Source organism: Triturus cristatus, chromosome 3_2 (assembly GCF_964204655.1).
Source record: "Triturus cristatus chromosome 3_2, aTriCri1.1, whole genome shotgun sequence".
In the NCBI taxonomy this organism is placed as follows: domain Eukaryota; kingdom Metazoa; phylum Chordata; class Amphibia; order Caudata; family Salamandridae; genus Triturus; species Triturus cristatus.
Window position 1 is genome coordinate 661,281,672 of NC_140584.1, and position 21,566 is coordinate 661,303,237.

At 41.8% G+C, this 21,566-nt stretch overlaps 1 protein-coding gene across 1 annotated transcript in view; it reads left to right on the forward strand.

The window, feature by feature from the left end:
• Positions 1–21,566, forward strand: part of ITGB2 (integrin subunit beta 2) — a 332,357-nt gene that overhangs the window by 170,754 nt on the left and 140,037 nt on the right. Inside the window, exons 7-8 of the mRNA XM_085648635.1 lie at positions 11,432–11,587; positions 16,683–16,778. Of these exons, the coding sequence (XP_085504761.1) occupies positions 11,432–11,587; positions 16,683–16,778 (252 nt within the window). The remainder of the gene's footprint in view (positions 1–11,431; positions 11,588–16,682; positions 16,779–21,566) is intronic.

The following is a 21,566-nucleotide window of genomic DNA, read 5'->3' on the forward strand; positions in this document are numbered from 1 at the left end:
ACTAAATAGCCGTTGATTAGCATATTGGAACAGGATTATTCCTGGTTCCTAATATTTATGACCTAGTCTTGGGATCTTGGTAGCACCCTCCTTCCTACTGGAGGTTTAAGATTTTTTTCAGATATTTACAAAGTGCTAACAGAGGAACATAAAATGAAACATATTCACCCTCTTTTAGTTACATTTGCTAAGAAATGTTTCTCCGTAGAGAGTTCCCATGCACACCTTTGTCCCCACATAGAGTACTAAGGATCAGATATACTACGATTCACTTTAGCGAGTTGCAAATTGCACCGAATTTTGACTCGCTCTCTCAGTTTCATTTTTTAAGGGCAGGCAGTGGTCCCTGGGACCACTGCTTGCTCCTAAAAAATATTTTTGCACACAGTCACAAATGGGAAGGGGTCCCCTGGGGACTTTGCAAGTGATTTACCACCTACTTTAAGTAGGTGGTAAACTGCAAATGTTTTACAACCGCAAATGAGGTCGTACATATATGGTAAATGCCATTTTGACTCGCTATTAGGAAGGGACGCCCCATCCTAATAGCGACTCGCAAACACTATTTTGCGAGTCAGTGACTTGAAAAATAGCGTTTGTACAAAACCCCTACAGTTTTTGCGTTCGCTAACGGGTTGATTTCCATTTTGCGACCGCAAAAAACGGTTGTACATCTGGCCCTAAATCTCAGAATAAGTCTTATACAACAAGTGAAAGAGCTCATGCATGCAAGAGCACCAGATAAAGTTATCTTTACAAACAGATCAATTTATTTCCTCAAAGGCATTAAATGAAGATGGTTGTTCCCCTAATTCAAACTTGTATGTTCTGAAGTAGAATGAATTTTGGAACAATTGGAATGCTCTGTCCGCATGTGGCGAATGCATATTTGCAGGAACCATTGGTCAGGGGCAGACATCTGGTAACTAAAGGTCCACATGGGACAAGATGCCAAACATATCTGACCCACCAGTGTACATGGTCAGCCCGAAGATGGCCAACCATGCTGGTTCCCCTCGGTCAGGGCTTCCAAAAGGGGGCTTTGAGATTTCCTGGAGCTTTAGATTGATTCTCTATTTGGACAAAGTCAAAGGCAGTGTACAACAGTGGCTGCATGAGGTTGGCTTTTATTTGTGGGAGACTTCAGTCAATGCTGTGGATTTTCAAAGGCTCTGAGCATAGCTCAGTGCAGCCTCGATGGCTATGATAGTGAGCCAACTGGTGAGTTGGAGATGGAAGTGCCTGCTTTGAAAAGGGAAACAGTAAAGTGGTCTGAAGCTAACTCAGTCTACCAGGAAAAACTAGACCAGGTCTACAGTGTGCTCTCTGCTTGTAGTAAGTTTTTGGGACGGTTACATTCCGTGCAGCTTAGTCTACAGTGTCTTCTCCGCACATCAGTTATATGGGTCTTCATCCTGAGAAGTCATTCTTTTTTTTTAGTTCCAAACTTGATCCGAGCTAATGAGGCTAAGCATGCACAGTTACATAATAGAAAATTGTGGCACATCATTGGTAGTGACATTCACCCTATTCTATACCCGCTCTCACAACTACTCACTCCTAGATTTCCTGTAGTATGGTGTCACCAATGTTTTGTCACATTCACTTTCGGATGAGCGAAGTCTCGCTTTTGGGGAGAATAAAGAAAGAACTCTCTCCATAGCCTAAACTCCTATCTGACTTGTTTGACACTTTAGAAGCCAAAATAGCTTTATTTTAGCTGTTTCACGCCTAACATTGCCTATCCTACAATATAAATCAATGGGAAAAATGCATTCTCCCAATTTTGTTTTCAAAATCTCCCACTTTCCTGTTGAAAATGTTGGCATGTATGCAATCAATGTCAGAACAGAAAGGCAATCAGATCTACATCAGCTAATATCAGTGTTAGAAAGCAAAATTAGGAAGCCCCGCATTACACTTTTATGGTACTGAGGAAGTATTTGATAGAATCAATATGTGAGTGTGGAGCATGTTCTCCTCCTGTCTTATTATGTTCAAAGTCCTTCTTCTAACAAAGTACCTCTTAATAGTAACCATGAAAGTTTCAATCCCACTGTCACTACCTAGAATTCAGTGTTAGATAGAGTCCATCAGTTAATCATACCAGTGCTGATAATTGCGATTCCTACATATTCCTTATTTGCGACTTGCAAATTGCGAGTCGCAAATAAGTATTGGCTTCCCATTCATTCCTATGGGCCAAAGGCCCATAGGAATGAATAGGAATTGCATGCGCAATTTGCGTGTACCCAATAGGTACTCGCAAATTGCGCATACAATTTCAAGGATGCAGGGGTGGCAAATGGACACCCTGTTGCACCCCTGGAATATGCATGTGTGCACATGTGGCGCACTTACATGCCCTAAGGGCATGTATGTGCGCCACATGGCACCTTGAAAAAGGCAAAAAAGTTAATCTTTCATGGAATTCGCATATTACCACCAACTTGAAGTTGGTGGTAATTTGCGATTCCTTAAAGGCAGGTCACACATTTTTTTGCTTCGTGCATTTCATTTAAGGAATCACAAATTGCGATTCCTTAAATGCATTCGCAAAATAGGGAATCACAATTTTTGCGATTCCCTATTTTGCAAATGCCTTTTGGGATGATACATCCCAAACGGCTTTTTCCCGTTTGCGAACAGGAAAAACGCTTGATACATCTGGCCCTATACCTCTCTGTCGCTGGTATGGTGGCGCTTATCAAAATGGTGATGTTGCCCAGTGTTGGAAATGGCCCTTTTTGCAGGGTTATCCCTAAACGTTTTGCTTGTTCCTCCTTTGTTTTTCCTGACATGTGGTTGTTGGGTATAGGACTCTGGGCACTTTACCACTGCTTATCAGTGCTAAAGTGCATATGCTCTCTATGTTAATTGGTATTGTGATTGGTTATCCATGATTGGTATATTTGTTTTACCAGTAGGTCCCTAGTAAAGTGCACTGAGTGTGCCAGGGCTGGTACCTCAAATGCTACTAGTGGGCTTGCAGCACTGATTGTGCCGCCCACGTGAGTAGCCCTGAAAAGTTGTCTCAGGCCTGCCAGTTTGTTAACTGCCATGTCGACCTGGCCAGTGCACCCGCTTGCCAGGCCTTACCCTTTCCTTTTCTTACACATAGGACACCCCTGTGGTAGGCCCAAGGTACCCCCCCTGGGCAGGGTGCAGTGTATGTGAAAGGTAGGACATGTACTAGTGTGTGTAACATGTCCTGATAGTGAAATACTGCCAATTTCGTTTTTCACTATTGAAAGGCTATCTTGCCCATAGGACAGAATGGGGAATGCTGTGTAACATGTTACCAGCATATCTTCCCATAGGAGTGAGATAGAAACTTGGAGTCTGATATCGATGGTTTTTAAATTCTGTGTTTGAAAATAGCACTTTTAGAAAGTGGCTATTTTCTTGTTCAACCTTTCTGTGTGCTTCTGCCTGTTTGTGGATTGACTGTCTGGTTTGAGAGTGACAGGGGCTGGGGTGGCTCCAGGAGTCTGGGTGAGTCAGCACTAGGTTGAATAGGCCAACCTGGGCCTGAATAGTGCTGTGCCAGCCTTCCATAATGCTGGCTCCACCTCCTGTGGTGTGTCTGAAGACCCTGACCCACACTGACAAAGGAAGAAGTTGTGCACTGGCAGAGTGCACCCAGAACTGGTTTGAACTGGGTCCAGGACCCCTCACACATAGAGAACAAAGACTTTTGGGGTATAAATATGAGAGCTGAAACCCCTGTAAGTCAGACTACTTTGTGGTCAAGAGGAACCTGTTGCTGAAGAGACTGAGGAGAAGTACTGCGTCTGGGATTGGCCTGCAGTTTGCTGTTTCTACTGAGGAAAGGACAAAGGGTGTTTGCTGTGTGCTGTGTCCCCTGCTTGAAGAAAGACGTTGCTGTGTCCATCTGAAGAAAAGTCTCCAAGGGTCTGAGAAGAGCTGGCCTCCTGTTTATGAAGTCCCAGGAACAAAAAAACTGTGTGAGGCCCTTGCTGTTTGGAACTTAAAGCAAGACGCAACTATGGAGAAGTGTGTCGCCGCCGCAGCAGCTGCCGTTGCATCATCAAGGAAGCGTGCCGCCGCTGCCGCTGTTAGCCGCATCATCACTAGAGAAGCGTGTCGCAGGGCCCATTGCATCGCTGAAGAAGTGTGCCGCTGCTGATTGCCACCGCATCACCGGAGAAGCGTGTCGCAAGGCCTGTCGCAGCTCAAGAAACACTCGATTTCACAGCACGGCCGTCCGGCGTGCACGCATCACATCCCCGTTGTCGCATCGCATCAAAGACGCCATTTTGTCGCATCGTACCAGATCGTCACAACGCATAAGGGCGCCATCTTGTCGCATCGTAACCGGAGCGCAGAAAGAATCGACGCATCGCCTTCTCTGCGACCCTTTTGTTTGTTCTGCGTTACGCATCCAAGGTACTTTGAGAGTAAAGTGTTGCATTTCCCATCTACAAGCTTATTTTTGCAACAACCTTTTTAAAGACATTCTTACTGTATGTTGGATTTTTGTCGTTTTGGTCTTGTTTAGTTTAGATAAAGATATTTTATTTTTCCAAACTGGTGTGGTGTCCATTTGTGGTGTTTTCACTGTGTTACTGTGAGTATAGGTACAAATACTTTACACATTGCCTTTGGGATAAGCCTATCTGCTCGTGCCAAGCTACAAAGGGGGTGAGCAGGGGTTATCTAAAGTGTGTATGCCCCTTACCCTGACTAGAAGCAAGGGTCCCTATTTGGTCAAAGGTTGCTACCTCTGCCAACTAGAGACCCCCATTTCTAACACCCAGACTGTTGTAGTTTTTCGCTAATCTCCCTTTATATCTACCAGGGTCGTTCTTTCGACCATTGGAGGGCATGATGAGGGATTTCATATGGAATAATACACCCTGTAGGGTGGCGTTAGGTAAATTATACTTAACACACGTGCGGAGTGGATTAGCTCTACCTAATTTGGAACATTACTACCTGGCGTCCCAGATACAATAGGTATCAAAATGGGCAGCAGAATTACACCTTGCGGACGCTGCGGAATGTAATCCCCCGTACACATTGGACAAGCTTTTTTATTTTCCACCCCTGCACTAAATCACACACTTCTCTCCCTTTATTGGTATAAGTGGCGCAGAAATGCTTCCATAGAGCCCTACACCTTACAAAACATGTCACACCATATGCGCCAACACTCCCATTAATGGGTATGCCAAAAGAGGGAGGCAGGGTTCGGGCAGTGGAACTTGCGGATAATGGGTAGTTTGGCCATCTCTGTTTATATGGTGAAACGTCGCTTGACAATGATTCGATCACCGTAAATGTTTACTGGTCCTGCATATTTTATCTGTGATGGTTCTATGTATTATTAATGTGAAAAATCAATAAAAAGATCCCCCAAACAAAAGAGAAAGCTGTGTTTATTTTAAATTTTACCATGAGGCTGCAGATAGCAGGGCCTGATAATAAGCAGTGCAGTCAGATCTATGATCCAGGCTGGGGCACAGAGTTGAACAACTGAAGCAATGAGGTATTTAACTCTTAAATAAAAGTCCTTGTCAACTCAGTATTGGAGGGTGAGAACAAAATTATGTTTCTGAATGCTTTTAAAAGGGATACAATTAAAATGAAAAGTTACCTTCAAGATAAAGTTAACTCCTCATTTACATTTTTTCCCATTTCAAAGTGTCACATTTACAAACCACTGGCCTCTCGCTTCCAGTGGCCAGTAGACACTGTGCCATATTTATAAATGAAAGAAGCAGTAATTTCCTTTTTAATGGGTGACATTTAAAGTGAAAAGACATATATCTATGAAACAATGAGTCTTAAGGTTTTCTCCACTTCCAACTAAACCAATTACGTCTTGATAGTTTCTGAAGCATGCTTCTTCACTTTAAATTCCTCCCATTTAAACAAATGGCAATAGTTAAACATTTGTCGACTAATATACAAAGAGCTCCCTGGAACACCGTTGAACCCACCCTGAATTCTATGAGTCAGGGTGAACCCGATGATGAAGCATGGCACTACTAGAGTGGGTGAGGGTTGTATATACAAAAGGATTATTTTTCGTTGCAGTCATGGTGCACGTACACCGCCTCACTTTTTCTCACTAGGCAGAGGGATACTCTTTTGTTTGCCATATATTCCCAGGGAGAATGTATCCTCCACATTCCTTGGTGTGCAAGAAGCTCTCCCTACTCTTCTGGTGGGAAGGTCTCCTGACCTCCCTCACCACAGTCTAAAGTTAAAAATATGTCTACAAGCCACTGGCAGCACGAGGCCTGATATTTGTAAATGTGACACTTGGAAATTGAAATTCATCCAAAGACATTTTGTGGTGAAAGCCAGAGAGGGAAGGTTCAATGCTGTGGCACCAGATAGGAAACCAGAACAGATGATCCAGAGATCACAGAAAAACTCAAAGGGAATTGTTGGTCAGACAAGTAAAAGTGATGAATATGTTTATGTTGCTCAATTACAGCTAGCTCACCTTGAAGTCCTTTCTATCTGCAATGTTTTCAGAGAGATGACAAATTCAAAATTAATGGACCATCGTGGAACTGTTCCTCACCACAAACTTGTGAAAAAGAGAGGGGAACGTTTTAATTAATATGTTGGCAGCCTTCTCCATATCATGCTGCAGCAAGGAAACCCCTTTTCAATGACTGAGCCTATGCGACTACACAGCTTCGTAACCAGACAATTCACAGAACTAATCTGAGATAAAATCCTAAACTTACTACTTTTGGTATTCACAGAATGCAATTAGTAGTAGTAAAGTTAGGATGCCTAACTTTACTACTACTAAACTGAGACAAAATCCTAAAATTACTACTTTTGGTATTCACAGAAGGCATTTAGTAGTAGTAAAGTTAGACTTTACTACTACAGAAGCAGAGACAAAAGGCATTTATTAGTAGTAATAAAGTTAGACTTTACTACTACAGAAGGCAGAGACAGAAGGCATTTAGTAGTAGTAAAGTTATACTTAAATGCCTTCTGTGAATACCAAAAGTAGTAAGTTTAGGATTTTATCTCAGTTTAGTAGTAGTAAAGTTAGGAGTCCTAACTTTACTACTACTACTAATTGTCTTCTGTGAATACCAAAAGTAGTACGTTTAGGATATTATCTCAGATTAGTTCTGTGAATCAGCCCCTATGTGTATAACAATATAAAGACACGTCTACTGGATGTCCTGGAACATGGGTTGAAACTATACGCAGAATTGAAACAGGAGACATCTGTATTGAAAGAGAAAAAGCTGTTTGACATAATCACTAAAGCAAAATTTCCACTTTTTAATTGCCATAGTAAGAGTTTCATCCAAGCAGTCACTACAAAAAAGGTTACAAAAACCAAGTTTTACAAGTACATAGAGAGATGGATGTAGCAAAATGAAGGGGTGAATTTATTTAGGACATTCTGTTGCATGATCTTCTTCCAACAAACGCATTATTTACTTTCATCTGAAGAATTTCAATTAAAAGAGGTGTCCTCATTGAAAACTGCTGTTGTGGATTATAAGTCACAATTGCAAATGGTCAAGATTTCATCCATGGAAAACTTCGGCGACGTCGTTCAGACTGTTCTACAGATATCAAAGTCAGTGTGCAGCCTGCAAGAACTGAACATTGTCTTTGAACAATCTGTCAAAGAATGTGAGAGAATCTGACGAATGTCTACAAGTGGAACAATTGACATTGCCTGCATCAAAAATTCGACAACTATACCTGGGCAACTTGATAACTTCTGGTCATCAACAACGAACAAGATGGACTTGGAGATGTTAACTCGCCAAAATATTGCTGATGCTTCAGTGAAGACTGAATTACCAATTGTTGCAAGTTGAATGATTGTCAATGAGGAGTTGGTGCCTGCTGAGATTTATTCAAAAGGTACAGGTTATATTGTTCAAGACCTTAACAGCAAATTGGAGGAAGCTGACCTTCGTGTTGTGCGACATGTTGCTTGGACTGTTCGAAATGGTTCCAATCAAGGCACTAAACTGTCAAATGACACAAATGTTCTTATTGTGCTACTTAGATTTGTTGCAATGTTCATAAGTCACGGATTGTCAGAGTTATGGATTCGTTATGGAACAGGAGAGAAAAGACACTTTATCCTGCTTCATATTCTGTAGAAGAATCTTGACGCGGAGATGCCCAGTGTTCTTATCAAGGCACATATTTTTATGGGTGATGTCACATTGAGCAAAATTGGAGCTTGGAGCTTCAACTGTTCAACCTGTGAAGTTTCTAACAGGATTTGCTGAGACAGAAGAAGAATGTGACTTCAAAGATGTAGAAAAATACCTTGTGCGTCTGTGGAAAACGAGTTCTGACTAACTCATGTAACGATCTTCGGTACAGTGAGCCCAAGCGATCAGTGCCGCTAAGTGACCTTCAACTGATGTCAAATTCTGTGCATGGACACATTAAAAGAAAGTTCTACTTGATCAGAAGATGTGTAAATGTTTTGGATTATGCATATGTAGAGAAAGATCTGTTTGAATTTGGTTGGAAAGATATTGATGGAGTGCCAAAACCAAAAAATTTTAAAGCATCTACACACAGAACGTACACGTACATATACTTGCAAAAAAAGATGTCCCTGTCGATATGCTCTTCTCAAATGTTCAACATTCTGCAAACGTACCACAAGCGATTGCCGAAACAAATAAAGTGAACTATGAAAATGTGTCTAAAACAGGAGTGAACTTAATTTTTTTCATATTCAGATCATACACATTGTTTGGTATATACATAAAAGGATTAAAAACTATTGATATTTGTTTCATTTCTTGATATGTCTCATCTTCCTCTATTACAGCCACCATTTTGGAAAATGGTGGAAGGGTTGCTCTGAGTTATTTTCTGTTTCTATAAGACCACTTGACCCCCAAAACCTATGTTTTGACACCAAAATGAAGTATATAGGTCTCATGATTCCTGAAATATTACATCTTCACTGCAACACATCTGCCATTTTTAAAAATGTCGTCCAGAAAAATACGGCTCGGATCAGCAATGTCTACCCAAGCTAAATTATTTCTCTAATGATCCAAAAACACTAATCAAAATGAAAATTTCTGGACAACAATTTTTTACGGAGGTATATCGGTGGGTGGGATTAAATGGTAGGAAATGTGCAGAATGAATTCCCAGGGATGCTTTCACAATGTCCCCTAGATTTATGTGCAAGCCAGCTGTTCTCTCAGGTAGGCTTTGACCTAAAAAGAAAGTGTATAGAAACTATGGGCATTCTTTGCTTCTGGAGTTTCTGTTTCAGATTTAGTGTGCATTTTCTGCACTTGGTGGGACATGGATTAATAGTGAACAGATTTAGCAAGCTTGTCAGGATCAGGTTCATTTTCTATTTATAGAAATGATCAGCACACACCATATTGCATGCAGTGCAAATTGATTCACTTACATATTGCACAGACTCCTGAATTTTTCTTAAAACGTTTCTTTAATCTTGTCTTCTTATTCTTTTGTTAAGAACACCTTTCTTCTCCTGTAGCCAACATGTTTTGTCTCTTGAAAGAGACTTCTTCAGAGCTACAAAACATAGACAATACATACACAATACAAATCAATTTACAAAAAGACTTATTCCACACAAGACACCATTGTGCACAATACATCTTGAACAATAACATAGTTCATAACTTTTTTCACTGTGCACATCTTATTACCCACCAATCCCGTTTGGCCTTACAATGGATCGTATAAGCATATGTGAGGCTGATTACAATTTTACAATTGGATTATCAAATTAATAATATACAGTTTGTTTTTGCTGTAAAGAGAACTTTCAATATTGGCACAGGAATTCTACAGTCAAATCAAACACAATCAGTCTTAAAATTGTCTTGTGGACAAGAACTTCCTCAATTCCCTCATACATTAGCAATTTATTTTCTCCTGGATTCCATCTCTCATCTTATTCCATATTTCATCATACACCTATGCATAATTTCAATCATTTGTATTTGTAAAAGCACTCCTGCTATAGCACAAATAACAGAGTATTCTGTGATTACTATCCCCAAATTATAATAAAACCCCAACAGCATAATATACCTTAATGTATTGGTGTGTGTATCAAATGTTCATCAAAAAAGTAGTCTTGTAACTTAATGGAAAGACTTCACTGTATAGTTGAGTTTAGCATGTCCAATAGTTTACTTTATAACATCATTGCTATTTTAATATCTATAACACAAAAAATATATATATTAAAGATACTCCATTGTATAAAATCATCCTAATAAACCTTAAATATACTAAATATAATATGTACCTCCTAATCACATAGTCGAGCTCCATAATCCATTTTATTTACTTTATTATCTGCTTTTTTGGACACGCAACATGCCAATTTAAAAATCTGTCCAAATTGGCAAAACAGGAGGAAATGTTTACAACACAGAAACACCCTTGTTGCGTGCTTGCACATTCTCACAAAAGACTTTTGTATATAAGGCAAGAGGCTTCTTGATTTTAAATGTCCATATATGTCCATTATTGAGGACATCCTTAGTTACTTTTATATACCACGGTGTCTGTACAACCCAAAATGCCATAATTGCTCACACATGTATTTATCGTAAAAGCCTTTCATTATGGCAGAATATTTAAATGTACAAAATTGAGAAATCCCACATGTAAGTATCACATACTAAATATTGGTGAAGTCACATAGTGATTACATTAAAGTTGATATGATTCAAGGCTGCCATATATCCACATCCATAGTAAGACTCTTGTTAGGTCATTCTAGTATCCATACCTAAACTCTCTCAAGCAAATCACAACCAGTGAATTACTTATACCAGCAAGTCCTGGCAACTTGAAATCAAATTCTACGTGCTAATGCAACTGCCATCTTGTGTGATACAATATAGTAGCGTTCCCATAGGTCCCAACCCTTTAAATTCTATAATGGGTAATAAAACACAATGGCGTCTTCTGTGGAATAGGTTTTTTGTAAATTGATTTAAATTATGTATGTATTGTCTATGTTTTGTAGCCCTGAATAAGTCTCTTTCAAGAGACGAAATTCTTTGGCTACAGTAGGAGAAAGGTCTTCTTAACAAAAGAATAAGAAGACAAGAATAAAGAAATATTTATCAAAAATTCGAAAGGAGTCTGTGCATTATATAACTGAATCAATTTGTTCTGTCTTTCAAATGGTATTGTGGAGCTAGCCTTTGGAAGAATAAGAGGCTGATCTTCTAGATTTGTGCACCACCCTTTCTTCAATTTACTAATTTTTACTAAAAGTGACAGGTGCGAAAGTTCTTTGCCTCAGTCTCATTTTCATAAATCACTAATTTTATATTGATGTTGTGAAGATTGATGTTTCTAAGGTTATCCAATTACCAAACAAATATTTCCCAAAGTTCAACTCTAACCGAATTTACTTGTGTTTTTTCAGAATAAAATTGGTTGGCGTAATAATACCCGTTTGCTGGTATATGCAACAGATGATGGCTTTCATTTTGCTGGGGATGGGAAGCTAGCAGCGATTTTGACACCGAACGATGGCCAGTGTCATATGGAAGACAACCTGTACAAGACGAGCAATGATTTTGTAAGTTTCTCATAAGAACCGATCCTAACCAGGATGGGCTGGTATAGTATGAATAGCCGAAAATCTGAGAAATGTACCCTTTAAGTGAGTCATACTGAGAGGTGTTGTAAGGAGAAGTTATGTATGAAAGAGGAACTTCAGCAAGCAAACACCCACGCCTGCCATTGGGAAACTTTACATATCAGTAGAACAACTCTTTATGTTGTTTTGTTTAACTTTAGTTTTGTAGAGAAAATATAGCTTTCCTTTTAGGAATGCATCACCATTTTCTAATTGTGAGATCCTGCCACATCTCCCCCAGAAATGTAAGCTGGGGTGCTCTCTATCTATCCTATATGATGTGACTTGGGTACGCAATATTCCCTTCAAGATAAGCTATAGCATTCAAAAGATGTACACTTGCCAGACATTGACACAGCAGGAGATGCGACTGATCAGAAAATGGTGCAATTTTCCACTATCAAGACTCACTTGAAGGTTTGGTGGTGCCGCTTTAACATGTTGATATATATTTAGCTTCAGACACATGGAAACGTCCCATATTTTGGCTGAATAGTCAGCTTTCCTAATGTTCACCTACACTGGAATTTATCTGGCAGAAATCCAGTAGGTGACTCTGCTCTTGTATACAAAAGCCGATGAACATGCCTCTCCAAAGCTTAATTTGACAACATCATTATATGTTCTGTGCAGTAGGCTTCATAGAATGTCCCACACTCCAGTCTCAGTTGTAAAGTTTACAGCTAAGTCAAAATGGTATGGAAATTGAAGTCTTTCCAGACCTTTCCCGCCTCCATGTTTAAACAATAGCTTCCAGTAGTTTTCTAAATCAATAAAGAATTTGCCAGTTTAAACTGAAGATGGACACCATGGCTAAATGTGGGTCAAGTTTATAAAAGCATTTGAAAAATATTCAAAGAGAAAATGTCAACATACTTGTTAACAGTACGGTTGGCAAGATATGATAAAAAAAAGGTGTACAATATTAACAAATAAATTATGTGGGTCTTTAAGGCTCTAAAGACCTCAATTTAAAGAGGCTCATGTTAAACTGTCTTGTCTTTTGCCCGCCTTGTATTTTTTTCTATTCTTTTGTTTCAGGAGTTAAGCTACTGTATTATGCATTAATTAAAATGTTATCACATGGTTTTAGTGTCTGTTTGAATGTACATCTGTCTGTGTTCCATACAGCTGAATAATAAACCTCAGCACTTGTGATAAGAACACGCTGAGTACGCGGTATCATCCCACTACAGGATATCCATTGAAGGTTATGCGGTAGAGACTTCTGTTGTGTGATGGATGCGAAGAAGGCCAAAACTACTTTATCCGAAAGTGTTCTACCATGATTAGTTCTCTTCATGGGAACCATAGGGAGTTGCTTTTCACTGTAAAGATCTGTACTGTTTAATTGTGCATTGCTGAGTTAGTTAGATCAGATGCCCTTTTCACTCTCCTGAGAGGAGACGCTCGTTTTCCTCATGCCTAAACAGTTGGAATCCTGGGCAAATCAATTCTCATTTACCTGACTGAATCTTCATTTGATTTATGCTTTTAGAGGCTGAAACCTTCTGCTTCACTTCATCTCAACTCACCCGACTTCCTAGCTTAGCACATTAGGGAACTTCCCTTCATAGGAAGAAGCGGAAGCCAGTCTTGATTTACTTATGACAACTTTAATCAAATTGACTTTTATTTGCTATTTTGAATTGCTTTGAATTAGACTGATCAATGTATTCATATGTTAATTACTGATTTGCGACTATTTTGAATGATTTTAGATCGTAACTATGCTAATCGGCTGACAAACTTTCATGGTTTCCAAATCTACAACTTTCCATCATTCTTGTGGGGCCCAATGTGCTTCACTGTAATTCATTGTACTTGATTTGCTGTGTCCCAGCTCAGTTTGTGGACTAAAATGTCTATCCGCTTGTGTGCAGCTTGTGCTTGAGTTTGCAACAACGTTTGGCATGGTGCAAACTCGCTTCGTCAAATCAAAAGACCGCAAATAAAATATACTCTATTTACTGGGAGAAAGGTCCTGCACACTGAGAATGTTAGGCAAGTTTTTTCCAAATTTAGAATCCTTTTATGGTCAATTGGGTAAAAGATATAAAGGGCCTGTGCAATCAAAATACCATTGAAATATTTGCTCAAGCAGCCACCAAAAACAACTGTACAGATTGACACCAAGCATAACTGGGAGGAAATGCAAGTCAAGTCTGAAGGCATTTGCGGTTTAGTGCAAATCTGTAAAATTGTTTTTTGAAAAAATAGCTATGCGTTGACAAAGTGTGCTTAAGACCCAAAATATGAATGAAATTTCAAATCTAATTACCGAATACATTGAAAGGATATGAAAGGGGTAAAGATTTGACCTCTGCTCCAGCTTGGTAGCTAATGTTGAGGTCAGCACACTAGATGTTGCCAGGTTTCTGTGATTTACATTGATTGACATGACTCTGTAGAATGTTGGAGTGGGCAGAGGACGTCACTTCAGTTTTGGATGTGGGGAGTGCCAAGCAACAGGTTTTCGATCTTGGAGCAGTTGAGTTTGAAGCAGTTTTATCTTATCCACATTTTCTGTGCATTTTGGCCATTAGAGTAATTTGCAAATAGTTTTTTCTTGCCTTTGACTCACAGGTATATTTGCACACTATTTGTGTATGAGTGAAATAGGAGGAGTAGGATCTTAGGAAGTTCATGACTGGATTGGTGTACCTGTTGATGGGTAGAGGAGACAGGAGAGATACTTCATACCTCTGGGTCACTGAAGATAGAGATGATGAAAACTCTCCATGTCTCACCTTTGGTGATCAGTCTTTGAGAACCATTTCAGTGACTAGTTGGTAACATGGGCCATTGATTGTAGTCAGTGAAGGAGAATGGTGCGGTTTACTGTGTGGAATCAGAATGCAGAGTGGTCCCTTCTCAGCCTTTTAAAGGATGTTGTTCACAGATATTTGTTTTTCATTTTGTGCCATGTTTGGGGTGTAAGTCAAATTGGTTGGTGTGGTGTCTGGTATGTTGGCATTTTCTAGGTAGGATATGAGCTGACAGTTTTTTTCATGATCTTTTATAGAAATCCAGGCATGTCCTCCAGTCAATAGATATTGGGTCAGCTGCATCTGGTGTGGATTTATTTAAGAGAGGGTGACCGCAGTGGTTTAGCAAATGTGGGCCACAATTGCCGAGCCATTGCTGCTATCTTAGCATACTGAATGAACTGTACATAGCCTAAATTAAACACTCTTATGGCACCCTGGAGCGAAACTAAGTATTCTTCGGGATATAGATCTGATAACATAATACGTCCCCCTTCCTGCCGTTTGGTAACAGACATCGCACTGGCCATCTGTTCAAATGGGTAAATCAGCCATACGGTACTCTCTGCAGAGCCTGTCTCACCGCCCTCTTCCAAAGCTTTTTCCTTCCTATGTCTGTTCTTAGGAGACACCTACCTACTTCACACTTATTTGTCAGTGTTAATACGTCCAGTGGCTCCAAAAGTCACACTTTCCTCAGGCAAACAAAGTACAAAAACAGGGGTAACTGTTGCTTTCAGTGCTTGACAGAGGAAGGGTGGGTTATTTATGTTGACCCAAGTAATGTTTTCAGCTAGTTTGGTTTTGTGTGTTTTAGAATTTAGTATTTTTGGGAAATAAAAAAAGAGAGCATTGTCCAATTTGTTTCATTTGTCCCAAGGCATTGGGGAGAGTAGTTTTGAAGGAACAGTATTTCTGTCAGAAAAGATAATGAGAACCTTAGAGATTGTATATTAGCAGACTAAGTTCTACTACTGGGTCAAGGCAGTGGCTCATGAAGTGAGAAGAGGATTTAGATCGAATTTCCATACTGAGACTCTTGTGAGAACTCAAGTCTCTGTCTCAGAGATCTTTGGCCATAGCTACAGGGCACCAGCTGTGGCTGAAGTCCAAGTGAGTGATGTGGGACTGGGTACTCAACGATGGCCAAAATCTGACCCTGTGCTCCGAATCCACATGGAATGGCTGCAAGCCATAACTCACTCACGGGAAACAGACTTAACAACGTGGGCAGACCCACACATGCTGTTACCCCGCAAGCTCAACCACGCATGCCTTAACCATGCATATGCATAACCACGCATATGAGTGGTTAAGGCAGTGCGTGGTCTAGATGCTGGAATGGGCGGTCCCAGGAGCAGCAAGGGTCAGGAGAGGGTGCTGTGAGGTAAGTGGAGCTGAGGCCGGGTTTTAGGAGAGTGGGGGGCAGTATCTAGAGCTCGGGGTTGGGGTAGTGTTTAGGGTTCGGGGGGCCGGGGTAGTGTTTAGGGCTCAGGAGGGATGCGGTAATGTTTAGGGCTCTGGCAGGTGGGTCAGAGTAGTGTTTAGGGCTCATGGCGGGGAGGTTGGGGTGTGTTATTTACCACACATCACTTTACCAGTCATGTCTTTATCATGAAATTGCTTGGATAAGGCATGCGTGGTAAAGGCATCCGTGGTATAGGAATTCGTTTTTTAGATACATTTGTTGTTGCCACTGTGTTGTAGAGGCACACATACTTTAGCCATGCATGCCTATGTCATACAACTGTCTCACACACTATTGGCCATAGGTTTTCAGCAAATACCATGGCCAGAGACCGTGCCGGGAAAAGGTAAGGCTTGGGAGCAAGCCATGTTCTATGGGTTGTATATGCATGGTTCCTGGGTACATGGCATGACCAAAGACAATGTCTGTATCCAGAGCCCATACATTGTGGCCACACGACATACAAGTACTGCAAGCATTTTTCTGGCACATGGCATGACAGAGTTCATCATAAAAAATACATTCAGTGAAAGAACTTTGTTTACTTGAAGTTATGGTTCTATCCTAAGACCAAACCCTTCATAAAAACATTACAAAGTCCCCGAATGCACTGCTCATGACCTCGCACATAAGGTCATAGATATTTGTTTCATCTTGCGATTTGCTAATAGAAGTAGCAAATATATAATTTCCGATTAACTAGGCTACATAAAAATCATATTTTCCTACTGTATAGCATTGTATTGCTTTGAAAGTGAAAACCACTGCTAAAAATAACTGTACATTATTATTTCAACAGGACTACCCGTCTGTGGGCCAGTTGGCACATAAACTTGCAGAAAATAACATCCAGCCCATTTTCGCAGTCACAAGGAGAATGGTTGGAACATATCAGGTATTTATTGATTTATTTTCTATCTATTTAGAAATGTTATAATGTGTTGCATATCTCCATCCATTTACTTTAGATTGCGAGGTAAGTTACAGAAAAACATTTAAAAAAATTAGAAAGTTAAATTAACTTAGCAGCAGAAATCCGTAAATTCTTACTTGCTGTTGAGGGTTTTGGTGTGGTAGATGTTTGGATGGGTGAGTGACTGGGTATAATTGTACTTCTATGTATACCTACAGTTATACTTGTATGATTGTTTTTAGGTCAGGAAGGACCTGCATCGTGAGAGTTTGTTTTCTGACAAGACGTTTATGAGCCATAAGCTCGGGACAACAAGTGAGAAATGCCAGGTCATTGTTAAAGTTCAAGAGAACTTAGTTTGAATCAGAGAACATAAACCTTTTGGAAAGTAGGGCAATGAATAGTGGATCCTTTGTTTTGGGTTTCTAATCGGGATATGTGAGAAATGGCTCTGCCCCTTTGGCTCTTCCTGTTTTGGGCTACCTGATTCATGGGCTGGTCTCACTACCTGAATCTCACTCACCGTAAAACCTGTTGAAATGGGTTGAGAGTACTAACTACCAGTGTTCATCATTTAAGATAAGGTCCAGTCCTGCGCAGATAGTTTAAGAGGCTCTAGCTTAATTGCAGATGAACACATATGTTTGTGCATACATGTGTAACATGAGCATGTGAGACTATCACCTAATCCAGCTCTGTACCAGTGCACAAGTAGTATGTTGCAGAAGTGACCCTTGATGGATTGGTTGTGCCCTGTGAAGGCTTCCTAATATGAGTGGGCATAATAGTGTGAGTTTCTACATCTGCAGTGCTTCACTGAGGTATGCAGAGTATTTTACTGTATTATACTCTATGGGTGAAATCTGCACCAAAGTACAGTTGCGTCATAGTTAGGCCTAGAGACCAGCATGGTGCATCAATCTTAGGTAAATCAGAATATCAAAATTAATTTCCACATATCTGCACTGCTTGTGGCACTTCAAGATTTATAGTTTTTCTCTGACACAGCTCCTAATTAGTTTCTGTCCTTTGAATCACGCTGCTAGGCCAAGTTAATTACTTTACTGGCCAGCTGGATGATCAAATGCCTTGTCAGACAATAGGGCTTTTAGCCAGTATTCAAGCCTGCTTCTGGGAGTGGAGAAGGCAGGAATGGAAACTGCCTGTGCAAATTACTTTTCACATTGCAGCTCGCGTAGGAAGGCTTAACCCCACAGAAACAAAATAGGATATCCAGACCTGTGGAGCCTGTCACAGGAGGGGCTGCATTTTGAAGTTTTGGAGGCACGGGACCAGGCAGCTTTGGCAGGTAGGGTCGGGTCTTTGGCTCTCAGAGAATATATTTCAAAAGACCAGTTGATGATACTATCTTGGAAATTCCTAAATTGCTGTGCGGGAGGGTTGGGGGAAGGTGGAATGATGATGTCTCATCTTAGAACAACTAGACCTCCCTCCAACACTTAAAACATTTGTGCAAGGGAGAGAATTTTGAGAATAGTCGGCACCTGTGGAAACAACATTAGAGGAATGCCCAGCTGGAAAAGAGAAAATCTCTGACTCCGCAGAGACAGACTCCAAGACTTCAGACTTCAGCTAACACCCAGAATTAGGATTTGTTTATCTAGGTATCTAGGGCACTGGCACTGCCTCCCATAAACCCCTCTAGAGGACAGTAGCAGGATGAACCTGCTGGAGAGAACCCTAGAGGGTTCCCCAGATTCGTCTGTGGACTGGTCCTGCAGGCGTGTGACCGCCAGAAGGAAGAGGTCCTGATTTCCGATGACTCACAGGTTCTTTATAAGCAGCTAGGATAAGTTAAGACCGAGGGAGTGCAGGCAGGAAGGGCAGGGTCCTTGGGGTCATAAAGGTACTGCTGAGGAAGGCCCTAGGTCGGTCCAGGAGAGATATCAGGCACCCATAGCGGACACAGGTCATGGTCAGGGAGCTATAGAGTAGGCCTACTCTGAGGGAGACCGATGAGAGAAGTAAGCTCTAGACGAATAAAACGTTATGGTCGCCTGAAGGTGGAAAAATCAAGAGTCAAACAACACTGGAATCATCCAACTTGGCCCAACAAGGGCAAAAAAAACGCATAAAGAAGCTTGGTCACTCAGGGGGACCACCCAGATCGAAGGCACAGGGCCCTCTGTTTTCTATCAAATGTCTCCGGAGTCCCTATTTCCCCAGGAGCCAAAGCAGCAGTGAAATGGCCTGGGAGGCATATGTAAACCCGATCCCCCCCCCCCCCCCCCCGCCATCTTTATTAAAAATTGTGTCTCTGGGCCCCATATCCCAGGAACTTATGGATAGAATATGAATTAAAGGAAACCTACAATGCAACTGGCTCTTATCTACAGTGGCCCTGGGGGAGAGCCAGTACCCGGGAAGCGTTGACCCAACAGGCCCAGGGAGTCCCAGGGCCGTGGTGGAGCAGGTCAAGGTTGCGTGGGAACTCCCCAGGCCAGAATCACTATTTTATGCTTTCTTGCATCGAAAAGGGAGAGCGATTGCAGCAGCTGTCTCCCATCTGAGTGGGCAGAAGACAAAGAGGAATGGAGCAGGCGCTGAGGAGTGCCCTTGTGGTTCCCAATGAGGGCACACCTCTTTTTTGATTTTAAAGAAAAAACCCTGCTAAACGTAAGAGCAAAGCAATTACAAAAAATGGAAAACCCTGTGGCCCCAACAAATGTCACACTGCACCCGAACAGCTTAGTGCCCCTTAAGCCTTTGCGATGGCTCACAAATTTGCATATCTTGCAAGGGCACCACCTATGGGTCAGAGTTGTTTTGGGGGGCTGCCAGGAGTGTAGCTCCCCCTCAAGCCCCAGTTCATTTTTCCAAGTCTTACCCTAACTCTGTCAGGCGGCTCGATTTATGACCTGAGAGAAGTTTTCTTTGATTTTAAGCACTTCTAGAGCTTGGAGTTTTGCCAAAAGGTTCTGGAGCGTGGGAACTTCTGTTGGTGGACCCTAAAGCTGTGTTACAGCCTGTATAAATGAATAAGAAGGACTCATATACCCAGCGTATTGAAAATGCAAATGTGTTATTGACAATGTTAAACTTAACAATGGACCATTATATGTTTTAATGAAGGTCTTGAAATGGTTTATTGACAGTCATGAGGTCGACAGTGAACCATTACATGCTTCAGTGAAGGTCATTTAAATGCTTTGAAATGCTTTATTGACAATAACAAAGTTAATATTAAGTCATTACATGTCTTTTAATGAATGGCATTGTAAGATACTTTCCACGGCTCAAAAAACTTAGTGTCACTTTTACATATTGAACCAAAGGGGGGCTGCTTCGCTGCTTCTCTCCTGCAGCACCCACACACTTCCTTAGTCATGGTGGTGGTGCCCCTGCTTTTCTTAGGGCACCAGTAAAGGCAGAAAAGTATGTAAATAAGACTCTCTTGAGGCTTTATGGGGTGCTCCCAACTCGGGAGCTGTAAATTTTAAATTGGGTGGCTCCGGGACGTTACTTCATCGGCTTGTGGCCTCGCACCATGATCCTTTTTCCTTTTTTTCTTAAAAGGGGGTGCCTGGTCCTACCTGGAGACCCCTGTCCTTTGTTTCATTCGGACTGCACGGGGAGCCTACTATTGTGCAGCCCAGCCGGCTTTCTGTGCAGCCGTTACTGTCCTTATCGTCACTAGAGCCGGCGGTCTTCTTCTCCCGGCCCACTTTGTGCAGACAGGTTGTCCTCTGCTGCAATGGCTGCCCCGCTTTCTAAAGTCATGGGCTTGGGGTGCGTGGGTGAGGCCACCGCCATTTTGGGGGTTACGATGGCGCTCCCCCTTACTTCATCGTTGGGAGCCTGGGGATGCGGTCCCAGGTCCCTTTTCTTTGTTGCAGGGTGGAGTGACAGCACTCCCCTCCATCCTTTGTCAGGGGCCCGTGGACAGGGTCTCTGGCCCCTTAAATGAATATGCTGGCCTGGGGGGTGGGGTCCTCGGGCCTCACAAAGCTCTGCGGAGGGAGTCCAATGTATACCCCTCCCGAGCTCATTAAAGATTAATGCACTTGCGCTGTCCCCAGGGCACTGGCCCACCCCAGGAGTATGGAAGAAGGGCCTGTGGAGCCCCACACCCTCTATTTTACTTGGGTTCAAGGTCAAATCCTCTAAAACGCCATAACTCAAGCCCTGATGGGCTGAGTCTAACCATTTTGGGTTCATTTTACTCCTGGTGGCTAGTTCTAGCCACTAGGAGCATTTCCAGTGGTCCTTCTGGGCTAAAAAGGGCACACTGCGCAGGGAGATGGTTCCACTGGCTCCCTGTGCCAGCCTTTCTCGTTTTCTTGGTTTCTGGTGCTCCTCTTCTGTTGCTTGGGAACAGAAGTCTAGATCTTCCCTCAAAGGGTTCCCTTACACCCTTGAAGGATGTAAGGGAAGCAGCTTCCCTGGTCCTGGAGAGACCCACTGGTCCTGGGGTCAACTGTAGGCAGAGTCCTTAGTCCAATAGAGCATTGGTAGCCTTGTCCTTTCAGTTGTCGATGGTATTGCCGCTATCGCAGTCCGGGTCCAGAGTCCAACTGTCCTTCTCTCCCTTGTGCAAGAGTTTTCAAATAGGGTTGAAAAGTTACAGAAGCCAGGCACTCCGGGCCACTCCTAGGGTGCCACATCACTCCTCCACCTCTGTCCCAATCAACCTGCACAGAAAGCTGGGACAATTCCAGATGGTGCTGTCAAGAGGTACAAGTACTGAGACTCATTCACAGCAAAAATTCCAAAACTGGGTGATCAAAAAAAGCAAACAATTTTGGTGTA